The following is a 20,901-nucleotide window of genomic DNA, read 5'->3' as shown; positions in this document are numbered from 1 at the left end:
CAACCTGAAATTGAAGCCCTCTGAATTGTTGCAGGATTTGAAAGAAGCAACACATGTGAGGAAACTACGGTGGGCAATTATGCAAATTATTGTCAAGAAAATACTTCTGCAAAACAGGGTTTAATATTAGCTATTTCTTGGTGCGGTAGTAGCTGAGGGTGACATATAACACATGCTCCAAGTGCTACTTGTTACAGATCATCTGTTATTTCATGTTTAGCATTAACTGATGGCATCAGCCCTGTTTATCTTTTCCTCCAAAATATCTTATGAACCTCCAGATGGATTTTACTGAAACTTTCAGAGCAAAATCCTTCTACGTACATCTGTAAATAATTAATGTTTGGAGACCATCCAAACCCAGATGGCTGCCGCAGCAAATTGACCTCAGTCAATTAAAGAATGGGTATAGCTCAGTCCATTTTATAGCTGTTGAGCTAAAGTTTGATGTGGTAGTAGATGAGAGTCATTCCTAACACATAGTCTGAGCTCGACATCTTCAGATATTGCATGAGATCGCGCGTAACTTCATATTCAAGTGTTGACCGACGCAACTGTCCATCATTTCTGATCATAAGATGATCTTTGTCTAAAACTGTGGCATGAAAGGTGACAGGTGATATGCATTCCTTCAAGAAATGTAAGAACTCTAACTTTCTAAAATGTTTTTTTTTTTTTGATAACCACAGAAAGTGCAGGAGCTGATGACTACAAATTGCTCTCTGTACTTAATGTAAGAATAACATGTTTGGGGTTTGCAGTGTCCCCTGTGTTCCAGACAGTCTCATGGTTAGCTGCTGCTGCTGCTGAGGATCAGTGGGGCAGAGTGCACTCTGATGCAGCCTGGTATCAGCTTTACTGTACTGGGATGTGATGAAATTATTATTTTTTTTTTGTTGCTTTGGAGTGCAAAGTACTTAAGTTTTGAAAAGTTGTAAGAGAAAATCCTCATGGTTCAGCCTCCTTTACTCCATCCTCTATTGTCTCCCTGACTTTAAGCCAGCCCAAGTCTGTGATTTTTCTTTTGATCCAACCATGTCTGATGTCTTTAGCCCATTGACCCATGCTGTGTGTTTCTGAAGTAAGAATCTGGCCCTCAGCTAAATCAGGCTTTTGTCTGTCCTCATAAGACATGTCTCCCTGCTTGGCAGAGCTCAGGACTGAGGCTCAGACTGAGGCTTAGCCCATTGAGAAACTGAGAGTGTAAGAGGGGGCAAGCAGGTGCCGGTGCAGGAGTGAGGTGGTGGTTTCTCATGCTTGCTGATTTCTGACAGACCATAAATCGAATTGCTAAGACTGCAAAAAAGCAAAGGGACTCTTTGAAGGGGGAACTAAACACAATAGATTCAGCAGAATCCCTCCCTTTTTTTCTCAAGAAAGGGAAGAAAAACGTTTAAAGGAGGTGAACAGGAAAGTAGGTACGCAAGGCTGTGATCTGCAGATGCAGGTCCACCACAGTCATCACATGGTGTGGATTTCCGCTTTTACACATTCTACTTTTGGCTGTGCAGCAGGGCAGAGCCACACAGTCACAGAGGAGCTGCTGCTGCAGGTCGGGATGCTGCTTTGAGGACTACTCCACCATGCAGGCCACCATGAATTGCAATGGAATCCAGCGCCAGAGCAGCCAGGACAGTTACATTCTGGACAACAGTCTGAAGAAGAAAGCTTCTCTGTGGTACCGGCGCTCACTGAGGGGGAGCAATGATCGACACCGACAAAACGCTGGCTCTGTGCCCGGAGTCTGCAAGGTGAGAAAATGACTCTCAAGTGCAATTTATAGATAAGGTGTAAACATTAACATGTCTTTAATTTATGTTGGAAATCTGTCAAGTAAAGTAAAAGTTGGCACAGAGACTTTTCTGGGTTTTTTTAATAAAATGAAAAGAGCAGTTTGCTGCAACCGACAGTTTAGACTTCATTAAAATGATAAGATCATAATAAAATGAACAACTTCCTGAATAGTTCACAGCCATTATGTTGGTTTTTAAAGAACCTGTGCATTTTCTTCTTCTGCAGCCCAAACTAACCCACACCACGTCACTGGTTGATTACATGGACCCGCAAAGGTAAATAAGTGCAATATTCCATTGTACTGAAGGTTCAGTCTTAGTTCTACTGAATACAAAAGTCTGTATCTTGGATTTATTGCAATTGGTTGATGCATTTTGACATTTGCTAAAAAAGATTTGGGTTGATTTTTAATGCTTTTTTTTGTTTTTTTTGCATAGGATCACAATTGTTTTGGAAAAACAGGACAATGAACCGTTTGGTTTTGAAATTCACGTAAGCTAAATCCCATTTTCTTAACCTTAAAACGACACACTTCCATAGCAACATGCAAATCCATTCTGTGCTTGAAGTGATGTTTTATGGAAAATCGTTTCTTCTTTTGCAGACGTACGGCGTGCAGCTGAAAACCAGCCCTACAGTGGAGATGTGCACCTATGTGTGCAAGGTGAAGGAGGGCAGTGTAGCTGAGAGTGCTGGGCTGACCGCAGGTGAACCACCCACATCCTCCCCACACAAGCTCTGACGCTCACACGAAAGTCTTACCTAAAAAACTGACAGATGAAGCTTTTAACCACACGAATAAACTCAGCACATCCATGCACTTTGAAACAAACGCAAAGATTCACAGCTGACTTTTTAATTTGGTGACATCTCTTTGTCATAGGTGATGTTATTGTCTCTGTGAATGGGGTCAGCACTGAAAGACTGTCCCACAAGAACGTACTGGATCTGATAAAAGAGTCGAGCAACAATCTAAAGTAAGAGAAAGAAAGCAACGAAACACAATGAATTATATGAAAAACCAAACAGAGTGGTAACTGTGTTTTTGTGTGTTCTCGTCTGTTTCCAGGATAGAGACTGTGTGTGTGAATGTAGTGAAACAGATAGAACTGGAGAAGAGGCTGCACCAGCTTCAGGTGGGTCCCTTTCCTGTTTGGTGTTGACATACTGTAACATCAAGCTCAACCCAGAAAGGTCAACCTAAAAGCTAAAAACTGACACACTATTTTAAAATACTGGTTGACCTGCAGCTAAACCACTTTGTGACGTAAAAAAACTTCACTTTGTCGCAAATTTGAGCTACCAGACTGAGTCTTTGCGGTCAAATGCTCTCAATGTGTGAAAATTAATAAGTGTGATGGTTTCTCCCCTTACAGCAATCATTTCGTGAGAAACTGATGGAGCTTCAAGAGCTAACGTTACAGGAAAAGCGTTTAACTCGAGGTGAGGGCTTCGCTCAGCTGTCAAACCACAACACTTCCTTTCTCACAGCGCCTGTCATTTCTTTTAAGCAGCACTGTTTATCATGTAAAAGTCTAGTGTGTAAACTCCAGATAGTTTTGATGGAGGTATTCCCCAGAGAAATGAGCATCCTGCATAGTGCTGACGAACCTCCTGTTGCAAATTTCCTGGCAGCTGAAACCTTTCCCGACGGGGACTTTGTTGTGTTTTCAGGTAATTTAAACGACAGCAGTCTCAACCTGTTGACAGAGTCTTTAGCTGCTCTGAGTTCCCCCATCGGCTGTCGTGGCCGACGCTTCTCCAGCGACAGCAGCTGCAGGAGTGGGATGACCGACGACAGCGACCAGGCCAGCGTGTTCGGGGAACTGGGCTCGCCCAGTCCCTTCAGTGCGGCCAGCACCACAGACGAAGGCTGCTTCTTCTCCGGGGACTTCCCCTCGCAGGACACCGCGTCCAAGAGGGGCTCATTCAACTCCAGCCTGCTCCACCAAGCCCTCAGCCGCTCCAGCAGCTCCAGTTTGGCCGGCAGCAGCACCTCTCTGTCTCCATCCTGGGAGGAGACGAGGATCTCGTCCTTGTTCGGAACTCTGCCGAGGAAAAGCAGGAAAGCCAGCGTGCGCAAGCAAATCTTTAAGTTAATTCCTGCACTGCAGCGATCAGTGGAAGAGGAGGACATGGGAACACCCACTGAGTGACATGTTCATGTGCTCTTCATGTCAGATTCATTCTAAGAGCAAAAAAAAAGACACTTTAATTCCTTGGAGGAATGCATGTTGCCTGCTGCCTTGCAAGACATTTTAAACAAAGATCTTGGTTAGTGCTAAAAGTATATATGTTAGGGGATGACTCTCAGCTACTACTACACCAAATTTCAGCACAATATTTATAAAAATGACTGAGTTATAGACATTTCTTTGTCTTTTCTAAGATCAATTAGCTGTGGCAGCCATCTTGAATCAGGTTGACTCTTAAGGTTAATCAGTTGTGATGCACATTTAATGATTACTTTCTAAAAGTTTCTGTGAATCTGTTTGCTAGACGACAGCCAAAAAGCACACAAACAGAGGCGATTGTTGATCGCACACCTTTTATGGCGGCAGGCAAAAAAACCCCAAAGTGTTTCCTCAGACTTCAGTTTGAGTTTATACTTTGTGTGAAAAAGGACTGCTTTTTGTAAATGTTTACTTCAATACTTTCTGAGCCTGTCTGGGCAGCAATTACAGCTGAAAAGCATTACAAATTGAATGTAGACACGACAGACTGTAATGTGCGACAGATAAATTTATGTATCCTACTAACTTGAATTAAGAATGTTTGTTTTCCTCTGAGTCAAAACTCACAATGTTAGTAGCATTAACCAGAGCAGTTTGAGTTTGAGCAGCTGTCTTCGTGTAGCACATGAAATTTTAATATCGTGACCTGAACTATACAGGAATCACTGAAAGACATTAAGATTTAAGGAGCCCTTTCAGGTGCTCTAAACCAAATCTCTAAGCCAACTGTATATAAAGATATATATAAATGCCTGCTTGATTCAAAACAGGATGTGGGCTTGACAGTACTACTTAAGTTTTTTTCATTTCCAAAATGACTTTGAGCCTTTGTAGGTTACAACTTACTTTCGGTGCAGAGAGACACTGAAACCGTTTGTGCATGGAAAAAGACATTTTGCAGTGATTCTGCTTTTGGTTCATGCTTTATCTTTTGTAATCAAATCAGGATGTTGTATATCTGTAAAAAAAAGCATTTAAGCAATAAATGTAGTTTTTTTTTATGTACCCTTCAGTGTATCGCCTTTATTTTGAAATTGCACACCCAATGAAAGGTTGCATTTCTGCCAATGCTGCAGCCACAGAAACCGTCTCTGTTCTGATCTCAATTTCATTCAAATATAGCATCAGAGGTTTCCAAACGCAACTCTTTTAAAATTACACAAACAAAAGCCTCACCTGTTTCCTGTAAAAGGTCGAACCTTCATGGGTTCCTGCTGCATCTAAAAAGATAAAGAGAGTGCCGGCAGCGCCAAGAAAGTCACTTCGACAACAATTCATGTTGATGCGCTTTATGCTGATGTGCTAAAATGAAAAATGAAACAGAAAAAGCATCATGTCTATATCTACAGAAAATATTTAATAAAACAAACACTTGTGCGGCATCTTTGCAGATGCATCAATGTAAAGGCAGCATTTAATGAAGTACTTCCTCATTAGGGGTTAATTACTTGGGTGTTATCATGTTGTGGCCACTAAAGTTGTGAACCTCAGCAATGAACAAGGTTCTGCTAATATACGTTTATATAAACAACTAAACTTAAATATTTAATGAAACAAAATCACACACCCAACTGTGTATTTTCACTTTGTGCTGAAGTAAATTAACTTTTGAAGAAACCTCAGAGCTGATTTTGCTTTGCATACTTGAAGTGTGCAGAATTTTATATCAACAACAGTCACGCTTTCAGAGCCATAACTCCCCATGGTCCTGAAAACTCACTACGTATCTGAGATTTGCCAGAGAACATTGGAAGTCATTGCTGTTTTTTACGTAGGAAAACATTGTGCACAAAACCTAAGGGAGAATTTAAATCCAGACTCAGAACGTCACAGAAAGAAGGTTGTCACCAAGCAGAGATTTAAAAAAACGGGTACAATTGCTTCATATGCAGCAACCAGCAACACAATGAACCTTTGTTGGGCCCACAACAGAACCTCTGTTCTTCAATGAATCAACAAACACATAGATTTGGATGGTACAAACACTTGAGAGCACGCTGCACACTCTGGACTGAAATGGAGGGTGGATACTAAGAACAGTACGCTCCGAGAAGACGTGATCATATTTCTTGGATCCAACAAAAACCCCATTAAAGCAGAGTTAAAGAGGGCCAGCTCAATGGAGGCAAATCCAAAGGATCCCAACTTCAGAGTAGAAGGAGAAGCTGCTCGAGCATCTCAGCTGCCGGAGATCAACAACGGGGACCCCCTCAACGCTTCTGAGAGGACGGACGAGCTCGAGACGAGAGACGTGTGGTCGGTGGAGATGGGAGACGACTCCGTGTTCTACAGTGACGAAGAACAAGCTCATCAGGACAGAGACGCCATCATGTTGTGTGGTTTTAGTGCCGACCAGCGCAAACATCTCGTCAGCAGTGTGGCAGATTATGAGACTGACCAACAGAAGGAGAACGAGCCAAGAGAAGCAATCATTATTAACAGAGAGAATTCAGAGCGGGAGAGGGAAATCATTTGGACTGAAGAAGCAAACATAAATCTCCAGACTAAAACACCTTATGTGTCCAACCCTGGAAAATCAGTGGCAGAGCCTGACGTGAGTCCTGGAAAGTTTGGGAGAACTTGTGAAGAGTTTCTACCAGCAGCTCTAAATATGCAAACACAATATGTGCTAAACGAATCGACAGCTAAAGGTAAGCCAGTCTTAATGTGCAGTAAAATAGACTGTTTTAACAACAACAACAAAAAAAGTTTCTTTTTTGTTCTTCTTAGTGAAACAGCAAGTTATAGAAGAAGGCGTGATGGAAGAAGCCACAAGATCACACCTAGATTTATATGATATCGAAAGTACAATGATGGAAGAGAATACAGACGTCCCAGAAGGGCTTTCTGTTGCTGAACTCCAGAAATCAGACAAGCAGTTTGAGAAAGACCTGGAGGCCGAGTGCGAGCTTCAAGTAAATGCAGAGCTTCCTCAAAACCCAAACCCGGATCCCCCAACCTCAGCCGAGTCAGAGAAATCTGCCTGCAGCGCCTTCAACCACCTCTCCGCTTCCAAATACAGCACAGTGTCGTACCGCAGGATCCAGAGGGGCAACACCCGGCAGAAGATAGAAGACTTTGAGATCATGTTAAAGAATCAGTGATGAGCTACAGTAAAGTTAACTTTAACTGAAGTGTGCCTTTTTGAAGTGAGGTTTTGTGGAAAGATCATAAAGAAATATCTTACCTGCTGTGGATAGAGCTTTGAACAACTTCAGTTTGGAGATGCTTAGATCGGGTTTAACCAAATTGATGAGCTAATGGCTAGTCCACCCGAGGCCAAGAGCAAAATAAATTAAACGATAACTAACAATCTCAAAAGATTTATAGTTTTATGTGGATCATGTCTGTTTTATAAACCTTTACAATGCAGTCAGTTTTGCATTACATGGTTATTTCAGCAGAAAAACTAATATTCCAGCCCCAGATGTGCTACAGCTAGCTGCTGCTGCTGCTATTTGCGCTTGAAAATAACCATACCACATAAATTACATGTAAATACCTGTGTAATGTGACAAGGACAGCAAAAAAATGTTTATAAAATAGCTTTTACATTACAGTTTTTAAATGTTTGGAGTCGTTTTACCAGCAATTCACTTTAGTCTCCTATTAGCTGTTAGCTCATCAATCTGGTCTCTATTCCTCCAAACTAAGGTTGTTTAAAGAGCTTTCTACAAGACAAAGTCAGACATTATTTCTTTGCAATCTTTCAACAAAAGCCCATTTTTAAAACATCTCACCTATCGCTTCAAGTTTTGATTCAAAAACGTATTTGACATTAGTGTTAAAAACCTTTGATGTAACTTGTCAGGTATAAGCATTTGTAAATCTCAATAAATAATGTTTACTCCATAACATACTTAAAAGGAAGATATTTTAGTGCAGTAGCAGTATTTCAGTTCTAGTTAAAGTTTTGTAAAGAAAACTGTAAAATGAAAGGCAGGTATTTGAGCAGGTGAATAAGTGAAAATAAAATTCTTCACCATCCCATTATCTTTTGTAAGCAGCTATAAAAACACTATTATTGAGCAGTAAAAAGCATAAAAAACTCAAACTTCATGTTAAACATTGGCCTGTGTACAAGGACTACAAATAATAAAGGAATCAGTCCAATTAGACAGTTTTTTTATTATTTCTTTCTTTCTTGTAGAAGACCCTTCCCCGTCAATCTGACTTTAAAAGTTTTGACAGCAACTAATAAAATCAGAACACAGGTTTTCTGGAGTGTTTTGAATCAACACTCCCCTCTAGTGTTTGGAGAAAAAAAAACAAAAAAACATACCAAGTATTCAAACCAGACCTTAAACCCCCAAAAAGCAGCATAAAGTTCACAACTCTATGAAAAACAAATTAAAAAATCATCATCAGAGAAAACTTATGAGGCGTTTCTTTAAACAATTAAACTGAGATTCCTCCACCACACACAGTTTAAATCCCAGTTAAATAAAAATAATCTTAGGCAGTAAGAGATTAGCGATCCTCTTGTGCACAATCCCACACCATCTGAATAATACCACGCATTTTCCTGCCACCAAAGCATCCGCTTCCCTCCTGCTCGTCGTGTTTGGAGGCCACGCCGTAAGGCCACTGGGCGGTTTTCATAGTGCATGTTTAAAGCTCATTTCAGTCTCGTCACTGGACGTGGTAATGTGTGAACTGCCACTTCTGGAAGACGCTGTTGGAGTCGCACGGGCTGAGACGCGTGATGACACCCCGGGGTTCTGCCTCCAGGCACATGTGGTTGCTGAACTCTGTTATGAGGTGTTCCGCCTTGACACACACACACACACACACACACACACACACACACACACACACACACACACACAAAACAGGAAACTCAATCAGTGAACATCCCAGCTCCTAAACATGGGTTTATTTAAAGCCTGCTATCACAAGTGCAAGTAAGACAGATATTTCGTGAATAATAGAATTGTGAAAGCAAAGGAAAAGCAAAGACAGCAGAAGATTCAGAGGGGCCTTACTAGAGCCAAGTTGGAGGCTTTGTGTAACCAGCGCAGGTCAGGTTTGGTGTTGTCACATGACAGTAGAGCTAAGCCATGCTCTTTGGTTTGGGATCCAACACACAGGTCCTGCTGGCGAATGTGCCTCATCCACGTGTAATTAAAGTGCTGATTCTGAACACCAGGGAAGAAAACGGGAAGAATTACCAGCACGTAATCACGCTGCAGATCAAGAACACAACGGGAGACTAAGAAATGCTTTGGTGCCGTGGTTTGAATCCACAAAAGATGGCACGTAGAAAGCCTCAGTCTCGAGCCCCACCCTTGTTTATCATGGCTTAGAATCTGCCTGTGTTCGTCCTGCTCTGAACAGTGTCTGTTTGCTTTGTGCTGCATAATTACCACTGTCAGGACCACAAAGTTGCAGATATTCCACTTTTTTTCCCCCAACAGAAAGAGCAAAAACTAAACACAGAACAACTGCGCAGCATTTTTTTTGTTAACCATTTGCTGCAAACGATTTGACAAATAAAAACAAAACCTACCTGTTTCGTCAGATCACATGTTTCAAATGACAGTGATCCTTTCTGCAGTGCAAGGCATTTTCTCAAGCCACGATTGAAGACCTTAAAACAACATATAAAAAGGCTTAAATGAAAAATAAAAATACAGGAGGTAAAACAACATTTGTTACTTCAATAAATGCTGGCAAAATAGTATCAAAGACTTTACTTGACAGCAAGTTTTTGCTCAAAAAATTAATATTAGCACCATATTAGAGTGACTTTTGACCCATAAAAGCATAAAAAAAGCTGACTGCCACAGCACATCAACCTACCAGCCCCTCAGCTTTGGCTAAAGGAGTATTGATGTCTGGATACACGTTCTCCAGGTACCACTTGAAGCTCTTGCATTTGAGCCTCTTCCTCAGCTCAATCTGCTCGGTGAGGTTGCCAATGTCCATGAGTTTTTTGTCCAGCAGGTGGTGGTACCCGTGGCCATAGAAAACGTCTTTGTACTCATCCAGCCAGACTTCAGCCACCCTCGCCAGGTTACGCTCCACCGTCTTCTGCCTGTCTTTGGGGAATTTATACGGATTCTGTCCTCGGAAAATGTGTCCCACCCGGGAGCAGGGGATGATCTCGATTTCCCCGCCGCACATCCAGATCTGTTCAAACGTTCAGTGTCGCGTGGAAAATAAAGCGAATCGGTTAAGTGTCTGAAAAAGATGAGCCGACGAGTGTTCACACACAGAAAGTACCTTGAATGAAATCTCCATGTTTTCGCCTCCCCACACATCCAGACCGGGATCATAGGTACCAAGCTCAAAGAAGTAGTTTTTGTCAATAGAAAAAAGCCCCCCAGCCATAACTGGACACCTGCAGGATGAGCAAAACAAGGAAAATAAAGGACTTCTAGCTCAAGAGCGAGTAATGGTTGTATAACATGAAGCTGGGGGGAAGGAGGTGGTGGGGACAGTACTTGATTGGATCAGAAACAGTCAAGTTGTTCTTCCTGATAACATCCTCTGGTACCGCGCTCCAGCCAAACACCAAAGGCCATTTGAAAATACCTCTCTGGAAGTTGTCGACGAGCATATAACTGAAGATAATGAGACGAAGAAGGTTAGAACATCACATTTATTGATTTTTTTTTTTTATGAGGTCAAACAGTTATTTTTTCCTCATGCATCGCTTGTTTGTTACTTAAATCACCTCATGTCTTTATCACTGATGACCTCGATAACCGGACACGGCACCTTCCTGCGATCCAAATACACCTGCTCCAGGAGTGGCTCCAGCCAGCCCACGTTACATTCAACATGGGAGTCAAGGAAGGTGAGGACGTCTCCTGCGTTCAAAGAAAGCAAACATCCTGCTGCGGTTAAACTAATATTAACGGAATGGGATTTACTCTACGGCTGCATTAACAACAAAAACTTCAACACTTAAAAGAGTCCAGGGAACAGTACAAATGTGGATCTAGGTGATGTTCCTGAACAAAAAGACTCCAAGTGTTTCCCAATTCAAACACAATCATCACTCCTCTGCCAATCGAGTAAAAAATAAATAAAAAATGAAATACTTGCTCACATTAAGCCATGATGTTTATACTCGGACTGAATATATTGTAAAGAATAAAACCTTTTTACAGTGTGGCTTATCCAAAAAGAATTATGAAGGTGTTTAATCATTTATTTACTCCAACTATCGAATTTTACACATTCAAACTACACACACCTCATTTTTGGTGCACCCTTACTTTGTGTAAACCTTCTAGGTAAACATTTATCAAGCAGAACTGCTCTGAACCACTGAACCATGCTTACCTTTGGCAACTGCAGCTCCTGCCAGCCTGGCGCGGATCAGGCCCTGACGCTCCTTCAGACGAACGATCCGCACTTTGGGAAACTGTGACATGTACTTATCCAGCGGCTCCTTCAGATAGTCTGCCGGAGTAATAAAAGCAAACGCACGCTAAATCTTCTGCCTGAACGCCACTCCAACAGCAGGGGAAATTATTGAAAGCACACCCTACTGCCATTTAAATAATAGGAATATTGAGGCAGAATTTGTATAAATGATCAGGATTAAAATAAAGGAAAAGAATGACAGATAAAAGCTTAGAAGCTTTTCTACAGGAGCTGAAACAATAAAAAAACTATATAGGCAAAGCTCAAACCATTAAATTGAAGATCTGATTATTTCATAACACTTCCTCTGGGTGGATGAAGAAAATGATTATTTTCCTTGGACTGACCAACTATAAGAGACATTTACTAATATCACCTTAACTTATAGCATGCAGGACTTTTTTTATTACCTCTGGTGCTGAAATCATCCACCAGAATGATCTCCTTGAGGAGGTGTGGCGGGGATCTGTTGAGCACACTGTGAACGGAGCGCAGGAGCGTGGACCACACCTCGTCCACGAAGCAGAAAATCACGCTGGTGGAAGGCAAGTCATCGTGGACCAGATTCTGGGCACAGCTGGAAACCAGACAAAACAGACGTCAGGCTGGCAGTCGAAGCGGGTCGCGAGAAGTGGCGCCCGACAGAAAGCTCACCTTTCAGGCCTGGTGTCGGGAATGGCCCGGTCCACTGGGATCTGGTCACTGAGGTAGACGTTAAAATGGCCTTCGTCCCACCGCTTCTTCACCTCTGCGTCGTCACTCCTGGAAAGGAACACCGCCTGGCCAAACTGGCCGACGGCTTTGGCATCTCTGGGAGCCTGAGTCATGTCCAGGTGGAGCACCTTGTGGACGCCCGCTTTTCTGCCGGCGGTGGAGTTTTGTCCCGCTCGAAGATTCAAAGGCTCCTTCTTTGCATTCAGATTAGTCCTCTCGGTCATCCCGACCCGCTTCGCCTCCACGCTTTCCTCCTTTTTGTTTACATTCTTGTTGGGATTTTGGTGAGATACTGTTCGAGCAGGGTGCGCCTCCTCTACCTGAAGCTGGCTCGCCACCTTAACCCCCTGGTTTGTGTTTACCTGCACGCCAGGTGGATGTTGGGTTTTACGAGCCACCGCTTCATTTAGATCCAAGTTTACAGCTTCTTTCTTAGGACGAACTTTATTATTAGATTCAGAATTGTCACCTATGATAACTTTATCCCCTCGTTTCTGATTAGAGTTCAGCTCAAGGTCTTTGCCTCCGCGTCTGTAGGCTTGAGCTAGTTTGTTAGATCTCTGTTTCTTCCAAGAATGGGTCACAGCCAAGTCCACCTTCTGCACTGGGTGGTCGAGCCCCTCCTTCATCGGCTGCGTGACCCTGGACTGCCGCTGCTTCATCATCATCAGCATCATCACCTCCTTCTCCCTGATCACACGCTCCCTCAGCAGCTGACTGTTCACGTCGTTGATGGAAATGCGGAGGGCGGCCATGTCAAACAGGAGCCAGATGACGGAGGCGACGAACACAAAGGCGAGGACCCTCCCACTCCCCCTCAAGTACCTTCTAACTTTCAGCATTTGCATGTTGAAGTCAAATTGAACCCGCAAGCGTCGAAATGTCACGCCGAAAAAGGAGCATTTCAGAGTTGCCGGCAAACTTTCCTCGCTCTTGAAGAAGTTAGCTGCTTGCGTGGCATGCTAGTAGAAGTATTTCACGGTAGCCAGAGTTGTCAGATTAACATCCAGCAGAGAGAGAGACACACAATGCAGGGTTTAAATTTACCCGTACCGTCCCGCTCTGGTCCAGTCCAGCCGTCCCGGAACCATCATGTCGGCGTCAAATTATCCAACAAACTCTCGTCCAACAGAAACTTCAAGTGGCGTCCGAGACGTGTTCCCGAAATGCAAATTGTTTAACCGATTCGCCGTGTTGGGCGACGTAGCAACTGGCTCTTACTTTGTCGGTAATCTCATTGGACGAGACGAGCAGGGGAACTTGGCCAACGAGACGCTGCGAAATAACCGGAAGAGCGGAAAAAGGAACCCGGAAGCGGCGTGTCACACTTTCAGAATAAAGCGGAGAGCCTTCGAAGTCAACAGATCGTTAAAGTGTGGTATATGAGAAAGGAATAACACCATACAAAAAGTGGTTTCTACATATTACATTACTAAAAAAAACCAACAAAAAAACAATTTATACACCTATTATGTTACACACACTGAAATAATATCAGAGAAAGGAAATATAAGTTGTTCATATTTAGCAAAAAGTAAAAAAAAGTCTAATTGAGTTTATTTTAATTTCTTTTGCACATAAAGTGCATAAAATATACATTATAATTGTCCACCACATTTTATTTCCTCTGACATTCAGATTCTGTTTAAAAAAGGCTCACTTTAAAATATTAAGCTTCAAAAAGAATGGAAAAATACACATTTTCTAAGTTACTTTGTAATGTATAATGAAACAAAATATCATGTTGTAAAAGAAAGCACTTTCTGTTTTCAAAAATTAACCCTTTTTGTGTCAAAAACACCTTTAAAAAGTTGTCACCAGGGAATAATATTGCACTTTGGAAAATATCACAATTTATTTTGGTTTATTAATTCAGTTTTTCTAAATTAAATGATTTTATGGTGGTCTACTTTGAGTTCACATAAAATTAAACAATGCCAAGCAAAGGAAAAGCAGGACCTCTTATACTGATTAGAAATGTGTCCACCTTCAGAGGAACAGGTTGCAAAAGTTTATTCAAAACTTGAATAAGAAGAACACCTGACTTTGTTTTCTTTACTACTGGTTTTAAGTTTGGAATGAAAAAAAAAAACTTTTCTAACCAAATTACTTTGCTCAAAAGGTAAACCTGCAGTGATAAAGACCAAAACAAGAGTAAAACAGTAAGTCTAAATTCCAGTTTAAACAACTGTCTTATTTTGAAGGTTTCTACCGGAAGCGCGGCTGCAGCTCCATCAGGGTGAAACCTGGAAGCTGAATGGCTCAATAGTGAGTAATACAGGCAGGGTTTTACCAAATTGTTTGCTTTGTTCGGAATATTAAAGTCTTATTGTAATCTTATACAATAATACGTCATCTAACCTGCACACACCTTAAAATGTTGCATAACCTGACTAACAATGATTAATACCATATATGAGTACCTAAATCATTATACTATGAGTAGCAAATTAGCTTTTAAGATGTTTTCTTTTAGATTTTTGTAATTAAATCAGCCCACTTTTTATTTAAACATATTTTGTTTGATTAATCATTTCTAAGTCCGTGATTTTCAAACTGTGGTAGTACTCAGGATCCCTTTATATTACTTGGAATGTAATTAACAAGTTAATTAACCACAATAAGATTGAACCACTCACCTGTGATGTCAAAACATATAACAGAAACATAAAGATGAGTGGTTCAATCTTTGAGAACCACTGTTCTACCTGTTAATTTAACAGAAATCTTGTCTGGGTTGGATAATACTGTCCTGGAGGAGCAAATCAAAGCAAAAACAATCCAAAGCAGATGTCAAAACAAGAGGAACAATTGAGCAAACAAGCAAAAAATGTCACTAAGATATTAACAAACAAAACTCCCAGCATTCACACACACTTATATTTTTGAGATCTGGATCATTTAACTTAACTTTAAAAAAACAACGTGCCGGCTGTTTGTGAGCTGAGCCTGATCATCCACATTCCAGAAAAGTCAACGTAATTTCCTAAGATTGACGGCATAGTGTGAAAAAATATGTCTGTCCTCAATGAACTCAAAATTCCAACATGATCCATGTTTGGATATAAATTGAAAAAAGCATCACTGCAAAACTTATTTCTGTTTTTTTTTTTTTTAACAAGGAAATGCCTAAATTATTGGAAAAGTCCCGTTTACAGTCCCGTGTGTTACAGGGACCTTATCTTTTTAATATCATAAAGCATCGCAGGTCAACACAACTGCATTTAGTTTCACTCAATATCTTTTTTGAAACATATAGCCAATGCAGTGCCAAGAGAATAAATTTAATATATTCCCCAATGAACATTTAGGTGATATCACCAGAATCCTAAGCCTGCAGTATTTCTGCAGCGTGCAGATACAGTCACATTTGTAAAACCTGTGTTACTGCAGCCATTAGGCAGTGATTAGTGGAGGCAACGACAGGTTTTCCTCTTCATCAGCAGGCCTCTCCTGGGAGAACCAGTGGCTCCATCCAGCCTATTAATAGTCCCCAACATGAGGAGAGAGGGCGGCGGTACCTCCCATGGTGCCTGCCCTTAACCACACTACACACACTTTCATTAGCGTGTTAGCTAAATGATTGGCCTCAGGGTAGCCCCCGAGCCCTGCAACGCACGTGCAAGCTTCCTGGTCAATTTATTCATTTATTCACCGATTTCCGTATTCACACTCTTTATGGTACAAAACGATCGATTGGGTTGTTTTGGACCAAACTGAATGGGAGACGTGTTCCAAACCAGTGATCGTAGGAAAGTCTTTTCACTGTGTGGCAGCAAAACAACAGAAACTGGAGGTAAAACTATTAGCTTCAAAACCATTAAAGGGTTTAGAACAAGTTTTGTGAATTTATTAGATGAGGACATTTTCATGCACAGTCACCTCCCCGGTCCCTGGTTTGCCTGAATGTGGACATGTTAGTTTAAAACAAACATCCCTGTTGACTTAATTCACAATAATCCATCCATCCATCCATCCATCCATCCATCCATCCATCCATCCATCCATCCATCCATCCATCCATCCATCCATCCATCCATCCATCCATCCATCCATTTATTGATTATTTAACAAAAAAAAGATTTTACCAAAGAAATTACCAATGCTTAAAATATTTTAGCCATTTTATATAATCCAGCTGTATTTTTATTTCATATTTTAACGAAGGACTCAAAAATTGACAGCTGTTGTAAGATTTATTGTACATTGGATTAACTGCCTAAACAATTAACCATTCCTCACAATTTAATAGTTTATAGAGGGCGAAAACACTGATACTTACACATTTCTTAGGTCTTTCTGAAAACAATCAGGTGTAGTTATCACAGATAAACGTGTTAGCAGACGTTCAGAACATGTTTAACCTCTCTGGATCCACACAAATGATTTCATCTTCTAGACAGCTGACTTTCACTCAGCTAACATAATTAATAATCATCCTTTTATTCCAGGAAACTAGGTGAAATTTTAAACATTTAACACGCCGAGTTCATATATATTGATTATTTTAAAGCAGCGCATGACAACTGAAAACACATGGACTTTTAGAGGGTTTTGAAGATTTCTTTGGCTGCTGAAGATCATTATTTGTACCATGTTTGTCAGTGGGACAGAGTTAAATGAATGACTGACATTGTTGTATTTGCTGACAACTGTGCAGTAAACTGAATATTTGGTCTTTAAATGTCTCGCAGGTAACCCCAGTGGAGTGAGCTTTGTTATCGTACTGTACCTGTAAAACCTCGCAGCTCCATTAGTCTTGAGTTCCTTTCAGTCAGATTGATGAGAAAGTTAATAAAAGACACATTAAAAAAAAATGCTATTTGCCATTTCTGTCATCTTTCACAAAACCTGCCACATCGCCTCCTATCAAAAGGATTAGTCAAAATTAGGCCACGTGAAATTATTACCCTGGCACCAACATGAGCTAAATGTACTTGTATGATTTCTGCGGAACATGTTAATTAGACCTTGGAATTAAAATTACACCAGTTTGTCTGTGTAATTTACATAGAGGTCATGTTGTGCTAATACGGCACTCGTAGAAATAGACAGCCAGCAACAATATGGTTTGGTCTGACCCACTGACATTTTAGCTCCAAATTATGCACATTGTGTGAATTAAATTAATTAGGGAATTCATTAAGAAATATTGCTCGCGGAAACGAGTATAATATTTAGTTATGTGATGTAATTTTCTTTCATTGTTAGTACTAATTTGTTTCATAACACTTCCTGCGGTGATTCCCCCCTCTCCTCCCCTCCCTGTATTAACTATGATGTATGTAATTTGTTAGCCATTTAATTAATTATAGTTAGAATTAGTGAATGTACAGCTTGTTTTGACAGATGGTTCCCATCAGTGAGACCTTTGCACAATTAACTTCCTATTTCTTTCTTTTTAAATTTTTGTAGAAAATAATGCAGCACATAAATATTATTTACAAGCTTTGCTCAGAACACATCAAATAAGGAATTATCTATAATTTAGCTAATAACCTAAAGCTTTTCATGCTTTGTCTGCTAGTTTCTCACTTAGGGATGGTTTCACTGATGTCTAATTGTTAGGAATATTACTGTTTCCCTCACTAAATGAGAGCCATAAAACTTTTATTGGTTGCTTTACTAGATTTTTACCCTTGATGAGTACAGTCACTGACCTATACACCTAATTATCAGCTAGTTGACTCTTAACAAGTTATTTTAGGCAATATTTACCATCTCAAGGGTCTGACGTACATTTCTTTAGCCATAAATGTTCTAGGGAAAATCTGGGAAGCTGTTTAGATAATTTGCTTGCTGTACCTGAGTCCGTCCACAAGATGGAGCTTTAGCTCTGTTCATCTGACAGAAAGAAAGCCTCTCAGACTACAGAGGAAGAGCAGCAAGGACCAAAAGATTTTACCAATCATTACATATAAACTTACACGTATGTAAGCTGAAAAAAATGACACCACAAAACAGAACAAATCAGTTTGTGAAGTATTGTGTATCTTAATGTTTATGTCCCGATCCTAAACTGTGATGATTTTAAACAGTGCATGCAACCATAAAACACAGGTGCAGGTGCCTTGTTGCATAATATTGCGCAAAAATCTTCAGGAAACCTTGCGATCCTTTACTGGATTGTCAAATTTAGAGCTAATATCTTTTTTCATTCGCTCTTTAGTGTCTTTTTGAACTTGGCGGAAATCAGGCAGTATATAGATGAATAGTTTAATAAATAAATAGATATAAATCTTTTTAAAAAATCTGAATATTTTCATTGTACTGAGAAGGAGAAATAAAAAAAGCAGAAACAAAGTGCTAATCTGGATAAGTTGCTGCATGTCTGTACATGAACTAACAATTATATATAATTTCTTTAATTTTTTGTTTTATAATTTCTGATATTTTATTTAAGAAACAAACCAAGAATTATTTTACCCAAATTGAATGTGTGCTCCCTGTTAAAAGACCACAGCTTTAATCATACTTTTTTTTTTCAGGTGACATGAAGGTGATACTGATTTGGCTCCCACTGGATATGGTTTAATGTCTGACATAAAAAATAACTACATAATTTGTCTCAATCCAGAGGGCTGACTTGGCATGGACGACAGCGGTCCTAAATGTCACCCTATAATGAGTTCTGGCCAAAGGTACAGAGTTAGGACAGTGCCCGCTGGCACCTGTAATGCCCACTGGCTAGTTTTTTACCCCACAGCTATTTGGACAACCCCGGTTTTCTTTGTGCACACTGCCGTACATGATTTGCATCCAAACAACGAAGAAAAGTTTCAGTGTTGGGAAGTTTCCTTTTACCCTGCCAATGGAGTCCCGCAGAATGAAGAATATAACGTTGCTCAAAAACAACGCAGAGAAGAATCAATAATGGTAGAGAAAACGAGCAGATGTGTTAAACCTCTTCATCATTCTCGTAAACATATACAGAGAAGATACAACTGATCTAAATGCTGTAGCCTCTATTACTCATCATCTCTAGGCCTGCTTAGGTCTAAAGATATACATGACTAAGATCTGCATAGACTAAAATTATCGCAGTGACCAGATAACACAGAGAATTATCCACCAAGGTGCCATGTTCTCAAATGAACACAGGAAGTCTTTCAGTTTTGAGGAACTTGACTTCTTTTGTCTGACTGCCATGGGACCTATTGGCAACACGCTGCGTTCATTATCTTTCAAAGGCGCAGGAGATGAGGGAACATTGTATCTAAATTAACTTTTTCTATTTCCTGGTGAATGAAATCAATTCCATCCTTTTATGTTACTTTTCATCTGCCTTTTGTCTTGTTGTGGAATCTTTTCTCTTTCTCTCTCATTCATCTGTTTTGCCCTTTCCTTGATCTGATAGCATTAAACATATAATTAAGTCATAAAGGAGGGGACTGATGAGTGTAGCAGATGGTAATTGCGTCCTACATTTGAATGAAATGATATGCATTGCTACAATTTACGGCCTTCGCCTCATATTTTATTCAGCAACCTTTTATCTCTTTTCCCGCAGAATTATTCTGCAATAAATTTAGACATCTTATCAATAGCTGGAGTGATAGTGGCAGAAACATGGAAAAAATGAGCCTCTGCCGTTTTATGCTGTTTAAAATAATTTTCCATAATAAAGGAGCTATCAGAGCAGCTCCATCACTGTAGAGGGGCGGATATTCTTGCTCCTGATGAGGCTGCTGTTGGTTTGTGGACAAGCTGTCACTCTCCTGTTAGTGTGAAGAAATGCGAAAGGACAGAGGGAAATGGGTTTGTGAAGTTCAGTGTATAAATTTGTCACAGTGACAATATGGCGCAATATTCCAGAGAGCAGAAACAACTCAAGATGATAACAAGTTACAGACTTGTTTGCCACATGTCTACACAAAGCAATACTTTTATAAAAGGAGTAAGTTTGATATTGCCTTCCTGATCCAATACAGTCATAAATACAGTGTGTTCTTATGCATCTCATATCGAGCGCTGCACAAGCAGAAAGAAACCTCAGCGAAACTTTGAGGCTGAAAGGTCCCTCTTTTAGTAGGTATTTTATGAGGTAATATTCTTCCCAACACTACAGCTGTAAGTTTATTTGTTTTAATCACATCATGAGGTGCTTGATTATTTCATTTTCTCTGTTTACCTGTTTATTTTTAGGACTTCAGAACGACATTCCAATGCAGTTTTAATAAAGCCCAAAATTGTAGCCTTCAATTATCCAAAAAGTAATTTAGATATTTTCCTGAAAATAATTAAAAATAAACAATAAACAAGAGATGGGAGGTCCTCATGAATAAAATAAAGGGTTTTAAAGTTTATTTATATTTTGTATGCTTGGTGAATTAGCCGATGTGATGGTGAGAACTTTAAAATCAAGAAAATATTGAAAAATAGGATGCTTTAAAACCACGCCCTAAAATTATATTTAAAAAAATATGCCTCGTGAATGAAGTCAAATAAACAAAGGGATAAAAAGAAAAGTTGGATTTCAATTAAAACACAAAAACTAAATGACTTGACCAACCAAATCAAACTGAGCAAAGAAAAAAACACATAAAACTATTTATTCTGGCAGATCAGACCACGTAAAAACAATTAGAGGAACTAAACAAGATAATTACTAATAATGACAAACAAACAACAACTAATACAATGACTGTGTTAATGACACTAATAAAATAAAAAAACACAAATATCTCAAATATCCCAAACGCATTTCTACATTAGAAATGGCTCCCTGTAGCTCAAAGAATAGACTTTAAAATACTGTTGTTAGTTTATAAATCACTGAACG

The 20,901-nt window shown here is 40.0% G+C and overlaps 3 protein-coding genes across 3 annotated transcripts; 2 read left to right on the top strand and 1 right to left on the bottom strand.

Annotated features, from left to right (window-relative positions):
• Positions 1-1,316: 1,316 nt before the first annotated feature.
• Positions 1,317-5,033, top strand: LOC108240743 (cytohesin 1 interacting protein). The gene is made up of 8 exons (XM_037975912.1): positions 1,317-1,751; positions 2,020-2,069; positions 2,232-2,286; positions 2,399-2,501; positions 2,678-2,771; positions 2,864-2,930; positions 3,171-3,237; positions 3,469-5,033. Exons 1-8 carry the CDS (start codon positions 1,584-1,586, stop codon positions 3,948-3,950), a joined length of 1,086 nt encoding a protein of 361 aa, XP_037831840.1. The 5' UTR covers positions 1,317-1,583; the 3' UTR covers positions 3,951-5,033.
• Positions 5,034-5,999: 966 nt separating this feature from the next.
• On the top strand, positions 6,000-8,129 carry LOC108240808 (ermin). The gene is made up of 2 exons (XM_017424582.3): positions 6,000-6,679; positions 6,759-8,129. Exons 1-2 carry the CDS (start codon positions 6,148-6,150, stop codon positions 7,130-7,132), a joined length of 906 nt encoding a protein of 301 aa, XP_017280071.1. The 5' UTR covers positions 6,000-6,147; the 3' UTR covers positions 7,133-8,129.
• Positions 8,130-8,136: 7 nt separating this feature from the next.
• LOC108240807 (polypeptide N-acetylgalactosaminyltransferase 5) lies at positions 8,137-13,399 on the bottom strand. The gene is made up of 10 exons (XM_017424581.3): positions 12,060-13,399; positions 11,816-11,982; positions 11,322-11,441; positions 10,708-10,843; positions 10,475-10,594; positions 10,254-10,371; positions 9,831-10,160; positions 9,538-9,618; positions 9,014-9,166; positions 8,137-8,798 (listed from the first exon to the last, which is right to left on the bottom strand). The coding sequence occupies exons 1-10, from the start codon at positions 12,965-12,967 to the stop codon at positions 8,661-8,663; spliced, it is 2,271 nt and encodes a 756-aa protein (XP_017280070.1). The 5' UTR covers positions 12,968-13,399; the 3' UTR covers positions 8,137-8,660.
• Between the last annotated feature and the right edge of the window lie 7,502 nt (positions 13,400-20,901).

The sequence above is a fragment of the Kryptolebias marmoratus genome, linkage group LG6 (assembly GCF_001649575.2).
Source record: "Kryptolebias marmoratus isolate JLee-2015 linkage group LG6, ASM164957v2, whole genome shotgun sequence".
Lineage (NCBI taxonomy): Eukaryota > Metazoa > Chordata > Actinopteri > Cyprinodontiformes > Rivulidae > Kryptolebias > Kryptolebias marmoratus.
Note: the sequence above shows the minus strand (reverse complement) of the source record. Positions and strands in the feature narration are given on the sequence as shown.